A 19656-nucleotide genomic window follows, 5' to 3' on the forward strand; every position below is an offset into this window, starting at 1 on the left:
GTCTAGCCCATCAGCACAATCATTACTGATCATGAGCTGTGATTACACTGGTTCCATTTTTTTCTCTATTTAATTTCTGCTTCAATGGATACCCTTCCTTGTTCCTCTCCACAGGCAGACACCCATCAAACGACCTGCACACCAATCAGAGCACGTAGCCCGTACTAACTGGTATTGCTGAAGCACAAAGGCTTATAAGACTTCTGGTTCCAAATTACTGTAATTACAGGACTGCCTGTCCTTGTTACATGTATAAAGGTCTAATGATTTTTTTTCCTCTCAGTATTGCCAAACGCCTGATCCCAGGGATCCTCTGTACCAATTAGCTCCCAGATGAGCTGGGTGTTGCCTGAAGTGCAGATATGCCCGTGAGCTCCTCTATCAGATGCCCAGTCCTTTGACCGTGTAACACTAAAATTCCCAGCTCTTCCAAGCACTTCGGCTTTCAACTATTCTGACCACGCCCCTTTTGCGCTACTTATTTTTAGACATGTTTTGCAGCAAACGCCCATTACTTCGCTGTTAAGACTTTTTCACGACCAAACAACTGTAGACATAATAATGAGAGACGTCTCTGCTCCCTTAGCACATCTCCCTCCTCAGAGTTTTCTGCCGGCCCCAACAGAACGGGGGGCAACTGTCCCTACCTGTCCGGAGCAGCAGTCTGTGACTGCGGCCGGGGCCGCCACACTGACACGGCTTTCTGAGGGGGAATGGAGCTCCCACAGCCGGGCCCGCCACACTGACAGGGAACGAACTGCCACAGCCGGGGCCGCCACACTGACAGGGAACGGGCTCCCACAGCCGGGCCCGCCACGCTGACAGGGAACGAACTGCCACAGCCGGGGCCACCACACTGCCAGGGCATTCCACAGGAGGACCGAACGCCCACAGCCGGGGCCGAGCGGCGGCTGCCCGGGCCCGCCGCGCTCGGCGGTGACGCGGGCGGGGGCGGGCCCGGCGGGGCGGGCCCGGCGGGGCGGGCGGACCCTTTTCTGGCCGTGCCGGGCGGCGGGGCCGCACTCCGGCCGGGCCGCGGCAGCCCCGGCGCAGAGGTGGCGGCTCCCGGCCCTGGGGTTATGCGCAGGGGCGATGTTCCTGCCGGCTGGCGCCAGGCTCCTCCCGCGCTCCGGACGGAGCTCCTTCCTCAGCCTCCTCCTCCTCCTGCTGCTGCTGTGTCCCGGTGGCAGGAGCGTGCCGCGCCGCCGGCCCGCAGGGCCGCCCGTGGTGCTGGGTAAGAGCCGGGGGGCGGCGGGGCGGGCGCTGCGGGGCCGGGCTGAGCTGAGCTGAGCTGAGCCCGCCGGCCCCGTTACCCACCCCCGGCGGGGCGGCGCGAGGGGCCCGGGGCGCTGCGGGCTCGGCACGGCCGCGGGGAGCGCGCCCCGCCCGCCGCTGGCAGTGCCCGGGCTCCGCGGGTACCGAGGGGTGCAGAGCCCGCACCGAGCGGCAGCTCCGCAGCTGCCCCGGCGCTGGCAGCTCGGCCCGGCCCGGTCCGGCCCGGCGGAGGGAGGTCCAGGCTGGGGCTGCCTTGGCCTGGCAGCCGGAGGGGGACAGACAAGGCTCGCTTTAATACACATCGAGCTCGTTAAGTAACACCAGAGCATCCCTGCTTAAGTCTTTCCTCTCTAGGAACCTTTCGTGAAGGATGTTGGAATCAGATGTGGAAGGAGGAGTGATTGGGTGTTCCAGCAGTTGAATTACAAAATAAAAAAAAAATAGGCATTTCATCATATGACATGAAAAACGAGTATTTGTTACTGGCCTGTCGTTTCACCTGTTAACACAAAATAGTTTGTAATGAATATACAGGTAATATTCGTATGCGAGTTAAAAAGTTATACTTGTTAGTTTCTTTTTATATCCATTAGTAATAAGATGTAAATAAATTTTAAATGTTTCAATAACTTGTCTACTGAAATTGTAGTTCTTAAGAATTACAAGAAGCAAGTGCAGTTACTGCATTACTGACAGTAATGTCAGTAGCCATTCCTGTGAATATATTCAGCCTCCTGCATGTTCTTATTATTGATTAACCTTGATGGTCACAGGGGAAGAAAAACTAAGAAGATGGGAAAAGTGGCATGTTGTTCAGTTCAGCCTCCATTTCATGATAATTTAGGCTCTGATTGTGACTTTGTTACTACTGTCACAAACTTCTGACTTAGAAGGGCAAACTCTACCAGAGCGTATTAAAAAATGTTCTTGTTATCTCAGGGTACAGTGTGTACAAATCCACAGTTCTTAGAAGGTCTCTGAACTGACTGACAGGCTGTGGTTTGGAAGTAGAAACTACAGAAGGGTGTCCTAAGAGGCAGGAGTTGAATGAAGCAGGAAGAATTCTTTGAGTTCTGTCTGAGGAGGCTAGAAACAATCTTTTATGCCATCTTTCCACTCTGTGGTGCTGGATGTAGCAATAGGCCTTGGCACTTGCTCCAGTGCAAGCTTCCTGATGACAGAGATGTTTTAGTTGCTGATTTTATTGAACTCTATCTGGAAAGGAATCAAAGATTTAAAAGCAACTGGCAGAAAGGGTTACTGACTGTAGAAGTGTGGATTTACTACTGATGGATCTTCTGTAAGTATATATATGTTCCCTAAGGATGGTTTTAAGAACTGTGGCTGACCTACATTTCCTGAAGAGACATTCTGGTAAATACTGTGTGGCTGAGCACACGCTCATCCGGAGTGCTTTACAACAGACTTTCTTGCTGTTACAGTGAATTTTCATCAAATGCTGCAGAACTTGTATCTCTCAGTGTTCTAGTCAGTCTCTGCATTTTAAAATTTCCTGGATTTTTTGTTGACCAGTTTTCCTCCTTCTTGCACGTGTGGCATGTTAAAATAAGCTTTTTAGGAATTGCTGTGATGAGGATGATGGAAGGGCTTATGAGAATCATTTAGGGAAGCATTCGAAGTGCTGGCTTAACACAGGTGTTTGGGGGAAGGGAGAAAAACCCACATCACCTGGATACACAAATGAAAAAGATTTAGAGCTGTAAGTCTGCATTATACAAGCCTATACAAGCTTGAGATGAATTTGGAGCCCATACAAGGTGGGAAGACAGTTGATCCTCCTGATTTATCAGACTGGCATCTAGACTCCTAATTTCTCATGTACGTTCAGTTTTAAAATACATTTTTATCTAATAATAAACAGGTTCTCATGATCAAAGCATTCCCTCTTGATCTGTTTGGAGGTTAACATGCCTCAGTAGAAAGGGGACTTAAATTTGGTCATACTCTGTAAGTGACAAGTTGGCCACCTGATTTAAGGAATAAAGAAAGAAGAAATGCTGTTTAAAGGAATGTTGTCAACATAGTGATCATTTCAGAAATATTTTGGACGGGGGTGGTCACAAGACCCAGTGTAGCTTGCTCTCAAACCTTTTGTGTAATGACCCCACTTTGCAGTTGCAATCTATGCTTACCCAAGTAACAGAGGGGAACTAGAGCAGAATCTTGCAAAATACGGAGTGTTGCTCACGTGTGGGTAACTTCTGTTCTGCTACCCAGGTACAGACAAACTGCTCCTTCGGGGAATCTCACATCTGAAAACAGCTGAGCTGCATGAAGACAGCCTTGTAACTCTTGGCCACAGGTGTGATGGCAGCAGCTCTCAGATTTGGGGAGCCCCCAGCTGGCTCAGGTGAAAGGTGGTTCTGTGGAACAGCTCTGCCAGTCTAGCAGCTCATTAGTGCTCACCCAGCTTTCCTTGTACCTATTTGTTGACCACTTTGTGGAGTCCTTTGTCTTGCTAAAGCATGAGGAAATAACCTGATGAGGAAGAAGTGATTAATTTTGTAGTTGAATTACTTTAATGGACGAGCTGGCACAAAGAATGCGGAGAGTGGCACCACATGGCTTGGGTTAGGTTGTTTTTAAGCTGGTCTGTGCATACTCGACGTGCCTTAGGAACAGGAGCTGCTCTGCCTGGAGCTCGTGTTCATTCATACCAAGGGAGCAGCACCAGGGACCGAGTGCCATAGGTAGTAACTGACAGCAAAATTCTGCAGTGCAATTGCTCAGTTTTCTCTGAGATTTAAATAAAAAAGCATTGATTGAAGTATATTTATATAATAGTGACGTTAGAGAAGAAGAAGCAGCAGGTGAAAGTCAAAACCTTACTTACAGAGCCTGCTTGAAGGCCTGATATAAGACCCAATTCTCATTAAAACCTAAGGTGATTGTCTCAGATTCCTTTCCCAAGTGTTTTGGGGGAAAAGAAGACTGATTATGATACTGATGTACTTTTATGCCTTTTTCAAGGCACTTTAAAAAAAGTGTTTTCTATTTAGCTAGGATGATGTAATCATACAGAAAAATCATCTTTAAGAACCAAAATAACCCACTGAATGCTTCTGTTCTACTATAAATGTATATTACGTGTATTCTGTGCAATTACTTCTGCTTATCTGCTTTATATTTAGATGAACTATAATTTTTTACACTTCTCTTATCAGTTTGGTGATGTTCAACAGGTTGTCTTTAATGCTAGTTTCAAGTAGTTTTTGTGGCTGTTCTTCATTCTCTGATACAGTCCATCAATAATCACTGCATACTATCTTGTGTCTTAGGCATTTTTAGAGCTGGTAACCCATCCTTATAAGATCAGTGTCAGATGCACTGAACTCTTTTACCTTTTAGAGCTGACTCAACACAATAACTATATCAATGTTCTGATACCTTCTGCAAACAATTTGTTAGGTACTTGGCTAAAGTTTTCTAGAAAGACACCTAAATGAAGTTTGTTAATAATTGATTTACATGCAAAGGAGCTGTGCCTGTGAATTCCTGCTGACTGCTAATTGAGCTGTGTATGTTTGGATGGTCAGCTGGCTAGATGTCAGGAGTGATTTAAATGTTTATGCCTCATGTGATCCAAGGTATCTGGAAGTATCATGTGAGACGTTGTTTGCTTTCTTGTTCCTAATTTTAAACAAGGCCTTTTCTGTGGCAGTCCATGGAGTCTATGAGCTGCTTCAAGACATTCTGAGACTTGTAGTCAGAGTTTAAAATTAATTTTCCTGGGAAGTTGCTTCATTTTGCAGGAAGACTAATTTATAGAACCAAAAAGACAACAGTAATTTGAGGAAATAATTACTGGTTAAAAAGTTACAATAGTTGATAAATACCCAAAGGCATTTGCATTTCAGATAAAAGCAATAAAAAAGTACCAACTGCTGGCCCTCTTTTTTTCTTTTTCCCCTGCATGAAAAAATATCCTGGCTCCCCATCCTGTTATTAAATAGATACCCTTTTTTTTTTTTCTAAGGATCCTCATATTTGGACATTTGTTGGATGATCTTTTTTATTTTTATCTGAGCAGTCTTAAGGCAAGTCACTTTTAGGGTGCAATTTGCTTATTGTCTCTTGGTGGGAACTGTGAATCTGTCATTAAGACTTAAGGATGGTGATAGGCAGGAGTAGGAATGTATCCTAAAGCTAATTACTGCAATTCACAGTCTGTTACCTCTCTTAAACTCTAATGATCTTTCTAAATGTGCTTTTCTTTACAGTTTAATAATATAAAAACACATCCCAGAGGGAGATCTACTAGTTTTGTCGGGCCATATGAGACCAAAAAAATATGCCAAGAATACTATAAATATTAGAAGTGAATTTTGTTTATTGATGTATTAGAGTGAGTTTTGTTGGGATTAGCATCTTTGTGAAAAAGGAGGATGTGCTAGAACTGATAGAACCCAAAATCTTATGAAAACACATTTTTCTGCTGACTAAGAAATCTAATTTTTCCAAATGTTGCAGTTCTGAAATCAACAGAGGAATTACACAGCTGCAAATTAGGGAAGCAGGGCACTGCTGAAGATCTTGTCTTGGACATCCGGTCTTAACTAGTGCTGATGTATTTTGCAGAACTTAACAAACAAGTTATTTTAGGAGTCAGTGTTCAGGCTTTAAAAAGAACTTTTAGAACTTTAAAGAACTCCCTTTTTGCTGGAGATATTAAAGATTTAGAAACTGCAGATATTGGTAGATGAGAAGAGGAGAAAAATTGCATTCAGGACACGGGATGAGAAACATGACATACTGATGTTACTACAGATTACTCTGCCTGCAGGTCCATCCTCTGTGTGGCCTGAAAGCAAAGGGAACCGTGTTTTTCTATTGCTTTCAAATTCCACCATAGAAATTTACAAAGCTACATCCTTAACCTACAGAATTCATCTTCAGTGTGATATTTTTTAACCTGTTACTTATAAAAATCCACTAAGTAGTTCTCCAGCCAAAATGTAAATCATTAACACTGTTAAACTGGTTGGGTTGAAGGCTGAAGATCTTGCATGTTTTTTTCCATAATCTCAAAATCAAAAATTTGTATTTTGTTTCCTATAGGTTCATCACGAAGCATCTTCAGTTTGCAAAGTATACTTTAGAAAATAAAAGAGCCCTAAGGTGTGAGTGATAGTGATTAGCAGCTTCACTGTTAATATGGAAATGTAAACATGACAAAAACATTTTTGTTAATCCCTGCTTTACAAACAAACACGTATCATACCTGTACATCAGAATTAATTTTTTAGCTACAGTATTTATCTTTGCACAGGTAGAACTTGTCCTTTCTCTTCTGTTTAGAATTGAAAAAATTGCCATTTTTCATCTTGTTTCTTATCATCCCTTGAGTAACATCAATATGTCACATTTCTCATCTTGTGTCCTGAATTGGACACAGGAGCAGAGCCTCTATCTTCCAGAAGCTTGAAGATAAAACATCTTAACTAAATGAAAGTTGCAGTTAATCTGAGATCATTCCATTAAGTCCAAGTGAGATTTTGTACAGTTTCCTGCTTTCTGTGCTTTGTTGATAGATGTATCTTGATTATAATCTGAAACTTCTTCAGCTGTGAGTTTTCCCTACTCTGAGCAGGAGTGCTTGTGATTGATTGAGTGCAGTTTGGAAACCTCAGCAAGTTCTCCAAACCCTAATACCCCAGGTGTTTGTCTAAGTCTTTGAAGGGTGTCTTTGCTGGAAGAACTTTATTTTTACACAGGAAGTGAGATTCTAGGCTAGAACAAAATGTCACCCTTCTTTGTTTTGCATTGAAACTGAAGACAAAATCAACCTGTTCTGTCCTTGGCAGGTCTGCTGCTGAAGCTGGCCAGTCATGAAAGATTGATATAAATAGAATTACGTTCTGTTCCCTTTCCAATTAAAAGCACTGATAGGCCAGAGGCACGAGACTGGAACAAGTTGTTGCCTTAGTTTTCTAAGCAATTCCTAAGTAGGATTTTGTGAGGTTACAAGACTGAACTTCAGTAAACTCTTTCTAAGGTGTGATGCAATGCTGAAATCTCCCTTACTATGCTTTCCAGTATATCAGAGTCCTTGAAATATGACCTAAAATAAACCATGGTCAGCTACTGGGCCTTTTAACGTTTCACTTAAGGTGACAAAAATAAAGCTCCTAAAAACCTAATGAGAAAGTAGAGGTAGTTAATAAAGAAATCCTGAGGTACATCTCATGGTGGAGCATAACCTGCTATGGTTGGAGGTTGTAAGAATGTGGTTATCTGAAGTTTTGGCCTTTTTCAGTTCTGCAATAACATTTTTTTCTAAAAGCACATCTAGTTTTCTGGTTAAATTAGGCATTCTGCTAAATGATATTTTCTCTTTCCTTAAACCATTGCTAAGTATTAGTGTATTATAGAACTCAAACTGATTTGATTGCACAGTTTACTGGGGGATAGGGGGAACAAATGTATGGGTAGACCTGCATTAAAAAACTTCAAAACTAAACATTGACAAGCACACCCTAAAAAGGGGGCTTTGAGGACCTAAAAGGAGTGGAGGGAACCCTTAAAAAGTGCCTAACTTCTAAATTTTTCTAATACAGAAAAACTTTTCAGTTACTGAAATGTTTTTCTCTCTCTGCTTCTTGAGGAAAAAATGACTAAACATAACAGAATGTAAGAAGTTTTTCTGAAGACTTGGTGCTGAAAATTGTTAGTGTTTGGTTAAGACTAATTCTAATTTGGGAAAATATTCCTATTTCCATCTAGGGTTTAAAAAATAATGAAGAATAAACCTTAGTCAAAGGAATACTGACATTTAGTATATGCCTTAAGAAGGTGCAAATAGCCAAGACCCTTTCCACCAAGTCTTACTCATGTAAGGTTTCCAAAGGAAAAAAATGTAACTGATGTTGCCAAAACCTGAATGTAAAAGAGATGAAAATGCATTTTCACACTGTTAGCCAACCATATCTTGTGTTGTAAAAGTCTGGTCTTATGTGAAAAAGGGAAGATAAGTAATATAAATCAGTCTTTTACTTTTTACATTTCTAATGTCAAATTGAAAGTTTGCAGGCAACTGTTTAAAGAGAACAAAGTTGTGTAGTTGTGATGCTCTGGAAAAAAGTTCTCTCAGAAAGATTCAGTCTGTACTTGAAAACACAGATCAGTTTGATGTCCTAGACAATCTTTTTTTTTTTCATACCTATGGCCTTACATGCTCCTTTATAGTCTGTTCTTTGAAGTTAGGAGCTGTTCATCCAGAAGCACTCTACATGTTGGTGTCTCAGGTAATGAGCTTTGAAAGTATAGAAATATTTTCAGTGGAAAATGTATATATAGTATCTTCTTATGTAGTATTTGTTCTCCAATTACAAAACCTGATGGTGTCTCTGGGTGCAGTGATAATGCACATAAGGGCTACAATATTTAGCTGTGTATACTGCAATAGAAAATCTTATATGCTTTAATTAACTATCTTCTTTTTATATGTCTCTCTCCTCTTTATATCTTTCAGTTCCAGGGGACTTAGGTAATCAGTTGGAAGCAAAGTTAGATAAGCCATCAGTGGTGCACTATCTCTGCTCTAAGAAGACAGACAGTTATTTTACTCTCTGGCTGAATCTAGAATTGCTTCTGCCTGTCATCATTGACTGCTGGATTGATAATATCAGGTAAGAGCAGGAATATTCCTCTTTACAATTACATCCTTTCCATAGGCTGATATGCAGAATGGCTGCCTTTAAATTCCTTTTCTGATTCAAGACCAGTGAGAGCAATGATTTGGAATTCTGCTGGGCAGGCTAACAGGATGGGTCTGAGGATGTAGCTCTGTTTCATCTGAAGTGGCTGTAATTGCTGATGAAGAGCAGAGGCTCTCTTAATTTCTTCCCCTTTCTCTTCTACCAGTGACTCAGTGTAGGTTTGAGCACTTGTTAGATGCCTCTATGGCCCTTATCTCAAGGAGGAGGTTTTCTGCTCTTTTTTTTTTTTTTTTTTGCCAAGCAATAGGACAAGAGGAAATGGGCAGAAACTGATGCACAAGAAGTTCCACCTGAAATATTTTTGTGTTAAAAAATTGCCTAATTTAAAACTTTCATGTTGTTTTCAATCTGTTTTATTAGTGTTCCTGTAAAAATAATATAAATATATGTATGAAAACAAGAAATAATTAGCTGATGCAAATAAAAACTATTGTGTTGGCATGTTGCTTTTTCATTAATGTACTGAGCTGTTGTAAAGCATTCTGCTTTGTCTTGCCCTGTGCCTTATGGATTAGAGAGATTTTTTTTGTTAAGAGATTTGTGCATCAGTTTAGATTCTTAGACTCCATCTAGGGGCAAAAACTTGCATTCAGAAATGCAATTGTATTGATATGGTACTAAAAACAAACCAACCCCCAACTGTAATAACAGGGATGATTAAAGAAATAAACTCCTGATTCAGTGCTCCAGATTCTTCACATCCTGAGTTATTTTGAAAAGTATTTACACAACACTCAGTACCTCAATATGTTTCCTGAGGTGCCAGTAGTCATTAATCAGGAGATAAAGTACTCCCTTATGCTGGTATGGGTGTTTCAGTTAAATAGAAATTAATTATTTTTAGGTAGGTTAATATTTTTGATGTCTGATTTAATAGGTATTTTCTGTCCTATTGCCACATTCCTATGCTCTTTATAAGTTTTTCAATTTTGTAGCTTGATGCAAAGTCAAATGATAGAACTTCTTTATATAGAACTATATAAAGTAGCTGATATTTTAAAGATGAAGTTTAGTCCCACATCCATATGCTCAGTTTTACAGAGGCAAAAAGTCCTAGATTCTGCACCATGGAGCATTGAAGTAATTCAAGTAATTGTTTGCACTGTATAATCTCTTAGCCATAAGAGTACTCCGATCGTGTCTGCTTGAGTTGGGTTTTTTTCTCCTTCTGAGTAACAGCACTTAAAGTTCTTGTACTGCACTCAGAATGTGAGACCCAGTGTAATTGAGGGTTGTCATGTGGCAATAAAACATGTTTCATGGTTTTTCTCATTGTTTTCCTTCCCCTCCTCCCCAGGCTGGTGTATAACCGAACAAGTAAGATCACAGAACCACCAGATGGAGTGGATATCAGAGTGCCCGGCTTTGGGCAGACGTTTTCTTTGGAATTTCTTGACCCAAGTAAAAGGAGTGTTGGTATGTACAAGCTGTGTCTGGAGTGCTTTGTCACTTGCAGGGTTTTTCTAGTTTGTCTTTATGCAACAAGCTTCTGAAATGTGATTTCAAATTACAGTTCTGTGAGCTCACTTGGCTTTTAAGAGTTTTCATTGCATTGTATTGTTTCGTTTGTTGCGTGGCCTGATAGATGAAACTAAGATTTGACACAATACTAATTGTGAATCTCGTCTCAATCTAAGTGGATGAAATCTGAGTAGCCATATTGAGGACAGATGCTTTCTGAAAATGAGATGGCTTGAGTAGAAAATTCTGTGACAGAAGCTTGACAAGCAAGACTGAAATAAAAGCACAAGTTCTGAGTAAGAACTTGTTACTCAGTTCTTACTCAGATGATGTTCTTTGGCCTTAGGAATGGGTTAATTGGATTGGGAGATATGGTACCACAATGGGTAGCTCCTTGTATTTTGCTGATGTCAGAATAATTATATAATTGCATTTGTGCTGCAAAAGATTTCTGCATTAATGTGTTTGCAGGGTTTTTTGTTTGGTGCTTTTGTAGAAGTCATGTTTCAGAAAACACAGAGTTTGATAGACTTTTGTGAGTTGTTCACTGTGGCTGAAGACTGGTGGACTTGAATAGTCAGTAATGGACTGAGCTTCATGTGCTGCATAGCATGGATCTGTTCCTTAAGGGCAGTGATGTGCTTAATGATCTGCACTAGGTCACTCTTACACCATGATTCAATTCTCCACTTGAGGGACAGTATGATAAACATTCAAGACTAACAAGTGAGGTTCCGCTCAAAACTTAAATATGGCTCTGATGTTCAGTAGACTGTTCTGATGCATTTAGTCGTGGTAATACTTAAATCCCACGTGTCAAACCTCGTATTAAGTCACATCTTTCAATGTGCAGTCTGCAGCTATTTCCCTTTTTGCTATTACAGCTTTATGTTCAATTACTCTTAAGTCTTAGTCCACTACCCTAGAGATAAAAAAAGTTTTGGGGTAGTTTCTGGAGTTCTGCCCTAGGGTATATAATAAGCATTTGTTTCCAAGAATAAATGTTGAAGTCCTGGCCAACTGTTACTCCCTACCTGTTGTTAATTTTAATTTGTAATCAACAAAAGCTATGACTCTGAAAACCCCTCAGAAATTATTATCTTGCAGTTCAAGGGTAAACTTTCCTCTGCTGAGTAAAATTTATCCACTTTGTGTATACTACATTTGGCTGCCAAAAGGTTTGAGACGTCAGCCATCTAGTAAGAAGTTTTAGTGGTGATATTCTCTTGATTTTTGGGGGATAGTGAGCATAACTCATTTTGTTTAATATGCATGCAGCTTTCTAGATTGTTAAAGGCAAACTGCAGGTTTAGTGTGTACATAGGGTGTAATAGATACTGCCTCTGGAATCTTGTTTTGCAGTAGTGGCCGACAGCTGCTTCTCACACTAACCTTGTTACTCTTCTGTTTCTCTCTTATCTGATATTTACAGGAAGTTACTTTTATATGTTGGTGCAGAGTTTAGTAGATTGGGGCTACAAACGTGATGAAGACGTAAGAGGAGCACCTTATGACTGGAGAAAGGCACCAAGTAAATAATATACTGTTACTTTAATAAAATTTTGACTCTCCTACCCAGCAAATAATGTATTGAATCACTTCTCCCATCCTTCACAATCTAAAAACTTAATTTTGTCTAGTTCTCAGGGCTGGGGTACTCCTGGATACAAATGCAAGCTTGGTGTTGTGGTTTCATTTTTTTTTTTTCTTCTTTAACCAACTTGCTACTTAAAACTTGCTTAAAACCAGAACAAAACAACAGAAAAAACCCATTTCAGCAAAGTACATCCACACAAAACCCCCACCCCTCCCATTCAGTATTGGAATTTCTGAGGTCTGCATTATTAATTCTGCAGACAGTTCAACACCATTATTTAAAAGCTTATTTGTTTTTAAAGCTCAGCATTCCCAATTAATAACTCTCACTGTGTAATGTGTGTATTTTAGATGAGAATGAAGACTATTTTGTGGCGCTTCGCAAGATGATCGAGTTGCTGTATGAGCAGTATGGGAGCCCTGTTGTGCTGATTGCCCACAGCATGGGGAACATGTACACCCTCTACTTCCTGAACCGCCAGCCCCAGGATTGGAAGGACAAGTACATCAAGGATTATGTGTCATTGGGTGCTCCGTGGGGGGGAGTGGCCAAAACTCTGCGTGTGCTGGCCTCAGGTAGGTAATTTGGGGCTCTGCCCTGTGCTATGTGTAGTGCACACTGCTAAGGAGGCTGTGACTGTAGGACTGAAGGATAAGAGTTGAAGGTACCATGAAGGGAAAAATACTTTTTTTGTAAGCAATAACAACTGGGTGTTTCAAGCCCTGCAACCCAACTGTTATCTTTCATATTTGTGGGGGTGGACTGAGATTTCCCACATCCTGTAACCAGGAGCTTTCTTCCTTCTTGACCTCTCCTGACCTTTTTTCAGCAGATTGTTGTGTTGTCTGCTGTTTGGCCTGATGCCTTCCCTTTCTGTCCCTTCTGCCACCAGCCTGATTTCTCTCTGTTCAGTATTGCAAAGCTACAAAGGACTCCAGAGCATTCAGCAGTTTCCTTTGACTAAAGATCACACAGCTGCTTGAGGTTAACATTAAAGGAAATTTGTAGAGATGGTGGGGACACACTGGGTGTGTCCAGTGTAAATGTCAGGTGAAAATTGTAACTCTTAATTGTAACTCATTAGGAAAATGAATCTTTGAGGTCTTGGGTTTAGCACACTGGATATGCCAGAGACTAAAAAACAAAAAAATTGAATAAAGCAGCACAATATACTTCACTAAATAACTGAAAATGACTGATGGAAAATGTTCACTTACCCATCATGTGATACCATAATTATATCATGTGCTTTGACATTTAGTTCTTGATGTTTCTGGCTTGGTTTTGTAGCTTGTTTCTGACTTGTTAGCTTTGGATATCCACTGTCTTCTTCCTAATCAAAGCCGACATCAAAAATTGGACTTCATCAAAATGCAAAACACACAGCAAGAGTCAGCCATGCATGGACAGAGCAAAGAATACTTTGCCTAGCAAAGGCATTTGATTCTGAACGGTAGTGCACTACTCCATTACTAATTAGAAAACTTGACTCAATACAAACATCCAATTTACACATTGTTAAAGCTGTTGAAATGTCACTCTAAAAATTTATTTCCCTTTTCCCACAGGCTTTGTCTGACATACTTGCTTGCTACAGAAATGGCAAGAAGTGAACAATGATATCACCCTCATAAAATTACACTATTATATTCCATCGTCCCATATCTCTGTTGGATTAAACTTTTCTGCTTCATACCTTGTCTACACTTTATAACGTATCTCAAGCAAAGGGGCTAATTCTACTAATGCATAATGAATAGCTAAATTTCTACTGTAATATAGTCAGTCATGTTTTAATCTGTGTATCTGTTGTACTAAACTTCTGTTTTGGAGCAGAAATTTAAGATTTGTGTGGGAAAGTTACATGGGCAAACATAATATCAGAATGTACAGGTTTAAGCTGTTTCTGTGTCAAATTTCCACCATGGTAAAGCACCACCATCAGCCCTTGGACTGCATTAGTCTATTTAAGAGTTTCTAAAGTTATCAGGATTAGTATGCTGAAGAACTGTTGCTTTAAAGGAAAATACTGCATTTCAGCAGGAAAGACAAGGCACTCTATGAATGCATTCTTTCTGCTCCCATTCCTGTTTATAATTTGTGATGCCAGGAGCTTCATGTCAAATCCACAGCTGTGTTATCAAAGTGGTAAACCGTACACTGGTGGAATTGTTTTCTGGAGATTTCTGTGATACTTTCAGCTACTTGTACTTGAGCTTTGCTTGATCCCACTATAGTGGGCAAAGACACAAAGCTCACAGTGGTTTGTTTCTATTTTTAACACGTTGAAAAGTTGAAATATTAGCAGTGTCTTCCTTACACCTAAGGTTTTGATGTGTCTGCTGACTTAAATGTGGTGTTGGCCATCCTGTACTTCTTCACTTATGAGAAAATAAAGGATTTGAGAAGCACTTTGTAAGAGTTCTGTAAGAGAAGGCTGGGATAGTCAGGTTCTGTGTTTGATTATTCTGCTGGAAATAAATCTTGTACACATTCCTTTCATTGTTCAGTTCAGAACTTGGGCTTTCTTTGCTGAAAACTGCCAAGCAGTGTTCAGTAACTTAGCAGTGAGAGTGCACAGTGAGGTGGTTACACCGCACAGTATCATGAAACCCATTTTTCAGGACCTTTGTGATTCTTGCTGTGCATTTGAGTTTACTTTATGTCTTTCAGACTAACAATGTCCACATACAGTCCTCCTAAAGATGGCATTACTGTGCTTTGTTTCTCCTTGCTGAAGCAATAGTGCCACCCCATGGAATTGAAATAGCACCAAAGTATATTTTTCAGGAAGAGTGGTTTCAGTTGCAGCATTTCAATTTTTATGGCATAGTTGACCTGGACCACTACATGCTGTAACCACCTGGATCTAATAATGGACACAATAAAATTCAAAGTTCAGCTGACAAAAGAATTGAAATGTGACAGCCACTGTGATAATGAAAAAAACAAGGAATATAAATTTGTGTTTTGTCTCAGGTTTTTTTTAAGTAATCACTCTGTAATTATTAAGCAGCTTTTGATTTTGTGAAGATGGAAGAACAATTGTTAAAATATGCAGAAAGGTGCATATAAATTATCCTTTAGTAATGTGTTAGTTTAAGCCATTTGTTTCAGTCATTCATCAACTCATATTTAAATCTTGGAAGTTATTAAAAGTCAGTTTGCAGAAGTTAATTTATGAGACAATCATAAATGAGGAAAAACTTTTCAAATTGCCAGTGTAAGCCAGGGGAACAAACTTATTCATGTTATCACCATGAGTGCTAGTAATTGCTGCTGATTAGGATTGATGTCTTGCTTTCTGGATAATGAAATTCCACTTTTTCCCCTAAGGCGACAACAACAGAATCCCTGTTATCAGTTCCCTCAAGATCAGAGACCAGCAGAGATCAGCAGTTTCCACAAATTGGATGCTCCCCTACAACTACACGTGGCCTCCAGACAAGGTGTTTGTGAGCACCCCCACAGCCAACTACACACTGAGGGATTACTGGAAGTTCTACAGGGACATTAACTTCGAGGATGGCTGGCTGATGAGGCAGGACACGGAGCCCCTCGTGTACGCCATGACCCCGCCCGGCGTGCGCATCCACTGCCTCTATGGCACGGGCGTGGAAACCCCCGACTCCTTCCACTACGAGAGCTTCCCTGACAGAGAGCCCAAGATCTTCTACAGTGATGGGGATGGTACAGTGAACTTACAGAGTGCCTTGCAATGTAGAAAGTGGGTGCACAGGCAGGAACAGGAAGTGGTGATGTTTGAGCTTGCAGGAAACGAGCACATTCAAATGCTGTCCAATGAAACTACTATCTCCTATGTGAAAAAGCTGCTCATTGGTTCGTGATAACCTTGTGCTGATAGTTATTTTCCTCACCTGTGATGCCTTCCCTTAAATATGGGGAAATGCCTTTTAATCCCTTGATATTTAGATATTTGAATTATTTATTTTGCTTTTTTAAAAGGTTGTTTTCAAGTTGCTTGGTATTCTAAATGATTGTTTGTCTCTGATTTGTGTTCATGATATTTCATGGTATTTTCACATTCTGAAAATTTTGTCAAATATGCATTTTGTTGCCTCTGGTGTTGTGTCCAATGGTCATACGGACTTTCATTTGGAGACTGTGCATCCCCTTGCACATACCACATGAACTCATAGATCCCAGAGTTCCTTTGTGTGGTCTTTGCAGGTTTGGAGTGGAAGGTTTGGAAGGATGGCAATTTTGGATGCCCAAGGGAATGGTATTAACAATGTGGCAAACACAGTAAGCATTTTAAAGGGTCTTGCATATTCTGATCCACAGTTCCCAGTGGATTAGTTTGTGAATGTGCATATCTACTTGGGAAAATAGGGAAGAGGTCTGCCTGGAACTGTGCTATCACTGTTGCAATCCAGACTTTTATTTATTACAGCCTGTGGGGGGAAAAAGATGTGTGAATTACTTGAAGCTTCTTTATTAGATGCCCTACTGGGTTATTTTAGAAAGAGGAAATGGTTTGCTCATCAACCTCTAGAATCCCTGATCACATACAGTCTGGAGTCTGAGGAGTTCTCAGCCTGTGCTTTATTTCTCAGTGAGGGAATGAAGCTAAACTGTGCTTGGTGCTTGTAATAACTGTAGCAGTGTGCAGTAGCACATCAATCAAAGCTAATTGAATACTGGCACTCTGTAAGGTATAGAATTGCATTTCTGGGTGGAAAACAACCCCCTGTGGTGGAAATGATAATGGATGGTGGGCAGTATTTAAAGAAAAGTGAACTTCTGAAATAGAGTGGGGAATGAAAACCAGTATGGAGTATAAAACTTGTTCTCAGTCAAATACTTTTGGTCCAGTTGTCTGACTAAACGGTGACTGGATCAACATTGCATTCCACTGAAAAGGAATTTGTTTTAGGACTAAAAGTAATTTCCCATAGATTACAAGTTTCATTTTTGCTGTTTGAAGAAGTTGGGACATGTGGTTCCTTAAATGTTTCTATAAATTGCTGAACATACAGTTCTGTAATTTCCTACAGTGTTGTTCTACTCAATGTTAAAATAGTAATTTCAACTCTGACCTCCACAGAAGTGCAGGTCTAAAGGCCATCATATCTACCACCTTGATTACAGAAATCCTGTTGGAGAAATAGTTGTACTCAAAAATTCTCGCTTGCTTGCTTTAAAACCAGTCACCCAGTTAGACAGCACTTAGTTTTCTAAAAACACAGCTTTGAATGCTTTCAAAATGCTAGATTCTCCAAGAAAAATATTTTAAGAGTTGCAGAAACTCAAACTATTAAGGATTGATTACTTAAGAAATTGAATTGTCAAAAGGCTAAAGTTTTAACTATTTTGGTAGCATGCCTAAAATGTTTTCTGCCACTGGACATTTCAATAAGATCTGTTGAACTGATGGGCTTGAACTCCTGCTACTGTAGAATGGAACCAGAAGGTAGTTGTAAGACTTTAGTTTTAATTCAGAAATCTTTTATTAATTCAAAACAATTAGAACTAGAGTCATCACCAAGCTAATTATCTTACTAGGTTTTAACTTCCTTATGTAGCTTTGTTTCCCCCTCTGCATTTTTTCCTAGTGCTTATGTTGAGGGAGTGTAGACATTTTCCTGATTTTTAAAATGGATCATTAATCTTGTCCTCACTTGTCCAGGACCCTGTAGTCCAGCAGCAATATTGCCTAGACTTTTCCAGGGTAAGTACTGACTTGTCCACAGCCTTTGCAATGTGTAACTGCTGAGATTTAAAAAAAAAACAAAAACAAAAAAACCCCACAACCAGTCAACCTAAACAATCAATCCCCACAAAAGAAGAAGCCCTACAACAAGGAGGGGGAAAAAAGCCAACTCAACCCCTCCTTCAAAAAGTCCCCACAGAAAATTGCCCTTTAGCCAAGTGATCTATTTTATGCAGGGCTTGTTAGCTGGATAAGCTTCAGGCTTGTGTTCCAAGACTGTTTGAAGATGATAAAGCTCTTCCTTGGTCTGACTCAATTTTTGAATAAATGGCTATCTGAATAAATTACAGAAAACATATAATCACAATCTGTATTTCTTGCTGAAGGAGAATGCTTGTTAATAAGCACTGGATTGAGTGGAGCTGGAGGCTGTATTGCAGGATACCAACATAGACATCAAGGGCTGAAAAATGAGAAAACAATGTAGGTAAACAATACTTAACCTGATCTGGAGAACGTTTGTAAGATTCATTTGGATCCTTACCCATTAATCAATAGCATTTTCAGTCTCCTAGCAAGAATTTAGCTGCAGGGTTTTTTGTGATTTGAAGTTCCAAAATACATTATTCAAAAAATGTTTGGGCTCTTTTCTTTAGTACTTTTTAAATACACTTTTTGTGACCCAAAAGAAGAAAAAAAGCACAACTTTTTTATTATTTTCTAATTTTGGCAACCAGTACTGTTTCTGAGATTAGTTGGCTGTGTCTTTTAAACAGAAGATTTCTATACCAGTTTTCTGTTGCTAGACAAGCCTTGTGATAGTTAATGTGGTAAAATGAAGCTGAAGGTTTTTCAAGGCTTTTATTTGTTTGTTCTGTTGTTTGTCACTATAAAGCCTTGTTGTACTGTTGTAAAGAAATGTGTGTACCTAAGTGCTGTGTGAGAGCAAGCACAGCACCTCTGGTGTTCTTTGATTACTTGTGGTGCATCTGCAGGCTGGAGTTTTATGTCTGGAAAGTGTGGGGTCATTTTTCCCCCTACCAAATGATCATCAGCCCTTTCATTTGCAGTTTCTTGTATGTTAGGATGCAGTTCTCATTGAGAAGTGAATGCATTATTCCAGTTGCTGAAGTGGAAGCCCTGCACTGTGTGTGAGGAGTGGCTGCTCTCTGAGCAGATCCTCTGCAAGGGCAGCACTGAGCACTGCTGTCAGACCTGCTGCAGCCACGGGCTCTGAGCTGTCTCCATTCCTGTGGAGGGGGAGGTCTGAAAAATATCTTTAGTGAGAATGTAGCACTTTGATAAGAGGATTAACTCAGGTGCTTTGCCACACTGCACAGCTGAAGTGTCTGAATTCACTAATGTATCTTTGTTATACCTAAAGCATTAATTATGTGTCTCTTTCCATAATTTTTACTTAGTTTTATTCTTCCAGGATATTTTCAGAAACCAAAACTAGTCTCGAGGACCAAATGTGTTTCTTATTTTTGGCAACTTGTATATACAATGCTGAAGAAGCTTTCAGCTGTCATTGTAGTACTTCTGAAGAGGTTCAGAGTCACTATGTGATTTGTATAAAAGCAGAAAGCTTCAATAACTAGCAATAATTGCAAAGGACTTGCAGACCAAAGGAAGGAATGTTTGGTATTAAGGTAATTCTTGGAGCACAGTGTGTTCAAGGCCCTCTTAAATTCAGGGAATGTTTGGCAGTGACTTTGCTGCTCTACACTAACCAGTATTTTGTACAGAACATGAGGCCTGGCATTTTATATGTTCTTGTGTATGAATGTGTTCAATAGATTTTGAATATTTTATTGTCAAATTTGATAATATAATAAAGTTGATCTAATACTGATTGTCTCCTGTTGTGAATAATGTGCTGTCTCAGTTCTTAAAGGAAATGAAAACTC

At 40.1% G+C, this 19656-nt stretch overlaps 1 protein-coding gene across 1 annotated transcript; it reads left to right on the top strand.

Moving 5' to 3' along the window:
- Nucleotides 1-1038: 1038 nt before the first annotated feature.
- PLA2G15 (phospholipase A2 group XV) lies at nt 1039-19601 on the top strand. The gene is made up of 6 exons (XM_066557465.1): nt 1039-1234; nt 8768-8924; nt 10312-10430; nt 11908-12006; nt 12423-12647; nt 15409-19601. The coding sequence occupies exons 1-6, from the start codon at nt 1093-1095 to the stop codon at nt 15918-15920; spliced, it is 1254 nt and encodes a 417-aa protein (XP_066413562.1). The 5' UTR covers nt 1039-1092; the 3' UTR covers nt 15921-19601.
- The last annotated feature ends 55 nt before the right edge of the window (nt 19602-19656 follow it).

This window comes from Molothrus aeneus, chromosome 11 (genome assembly GCF_037042795.1).
Source record: "Molothrus aeneus isolate 106 chromosome 11, BPBGC_Maene_1.0, whole genome shotgun sequence".
NCBI classification, from domain to species: Eukaryota; Metazoa; Chordata; class Aves; order Passeriformes; family Icteridae; genus Molothrus; species Molothrus aeneus.

What these genes read in the sequence shown, in the direction of transcription:
- PLA2G15 (XM_066557465.1), top strand. Translation starts at nt 1,093, where the DNA reads ATGTTCCTGCCGGCTGGCGCCAGGCTCCTCCCGCGCTCCGGACGGAGC. An exon ending in AGGGCCGCCCGTGGTGCTGG is followed by an intron (nt 1,235 to 8,767) that starts GTAAGAGCCGGG and finishes TATATCTTTCAG; the next exon opens with TTCCAGGGGACTTAGGTAAT. An exon ending in TGACTGGAGAAAGGCACCAA is followed by an intron (nt 12,007 to 12,422) that starts GTAAATAATATA and finishes TGTGTATTTTAG; the next exon opens with ATGAGAATGAAGACTATTTT.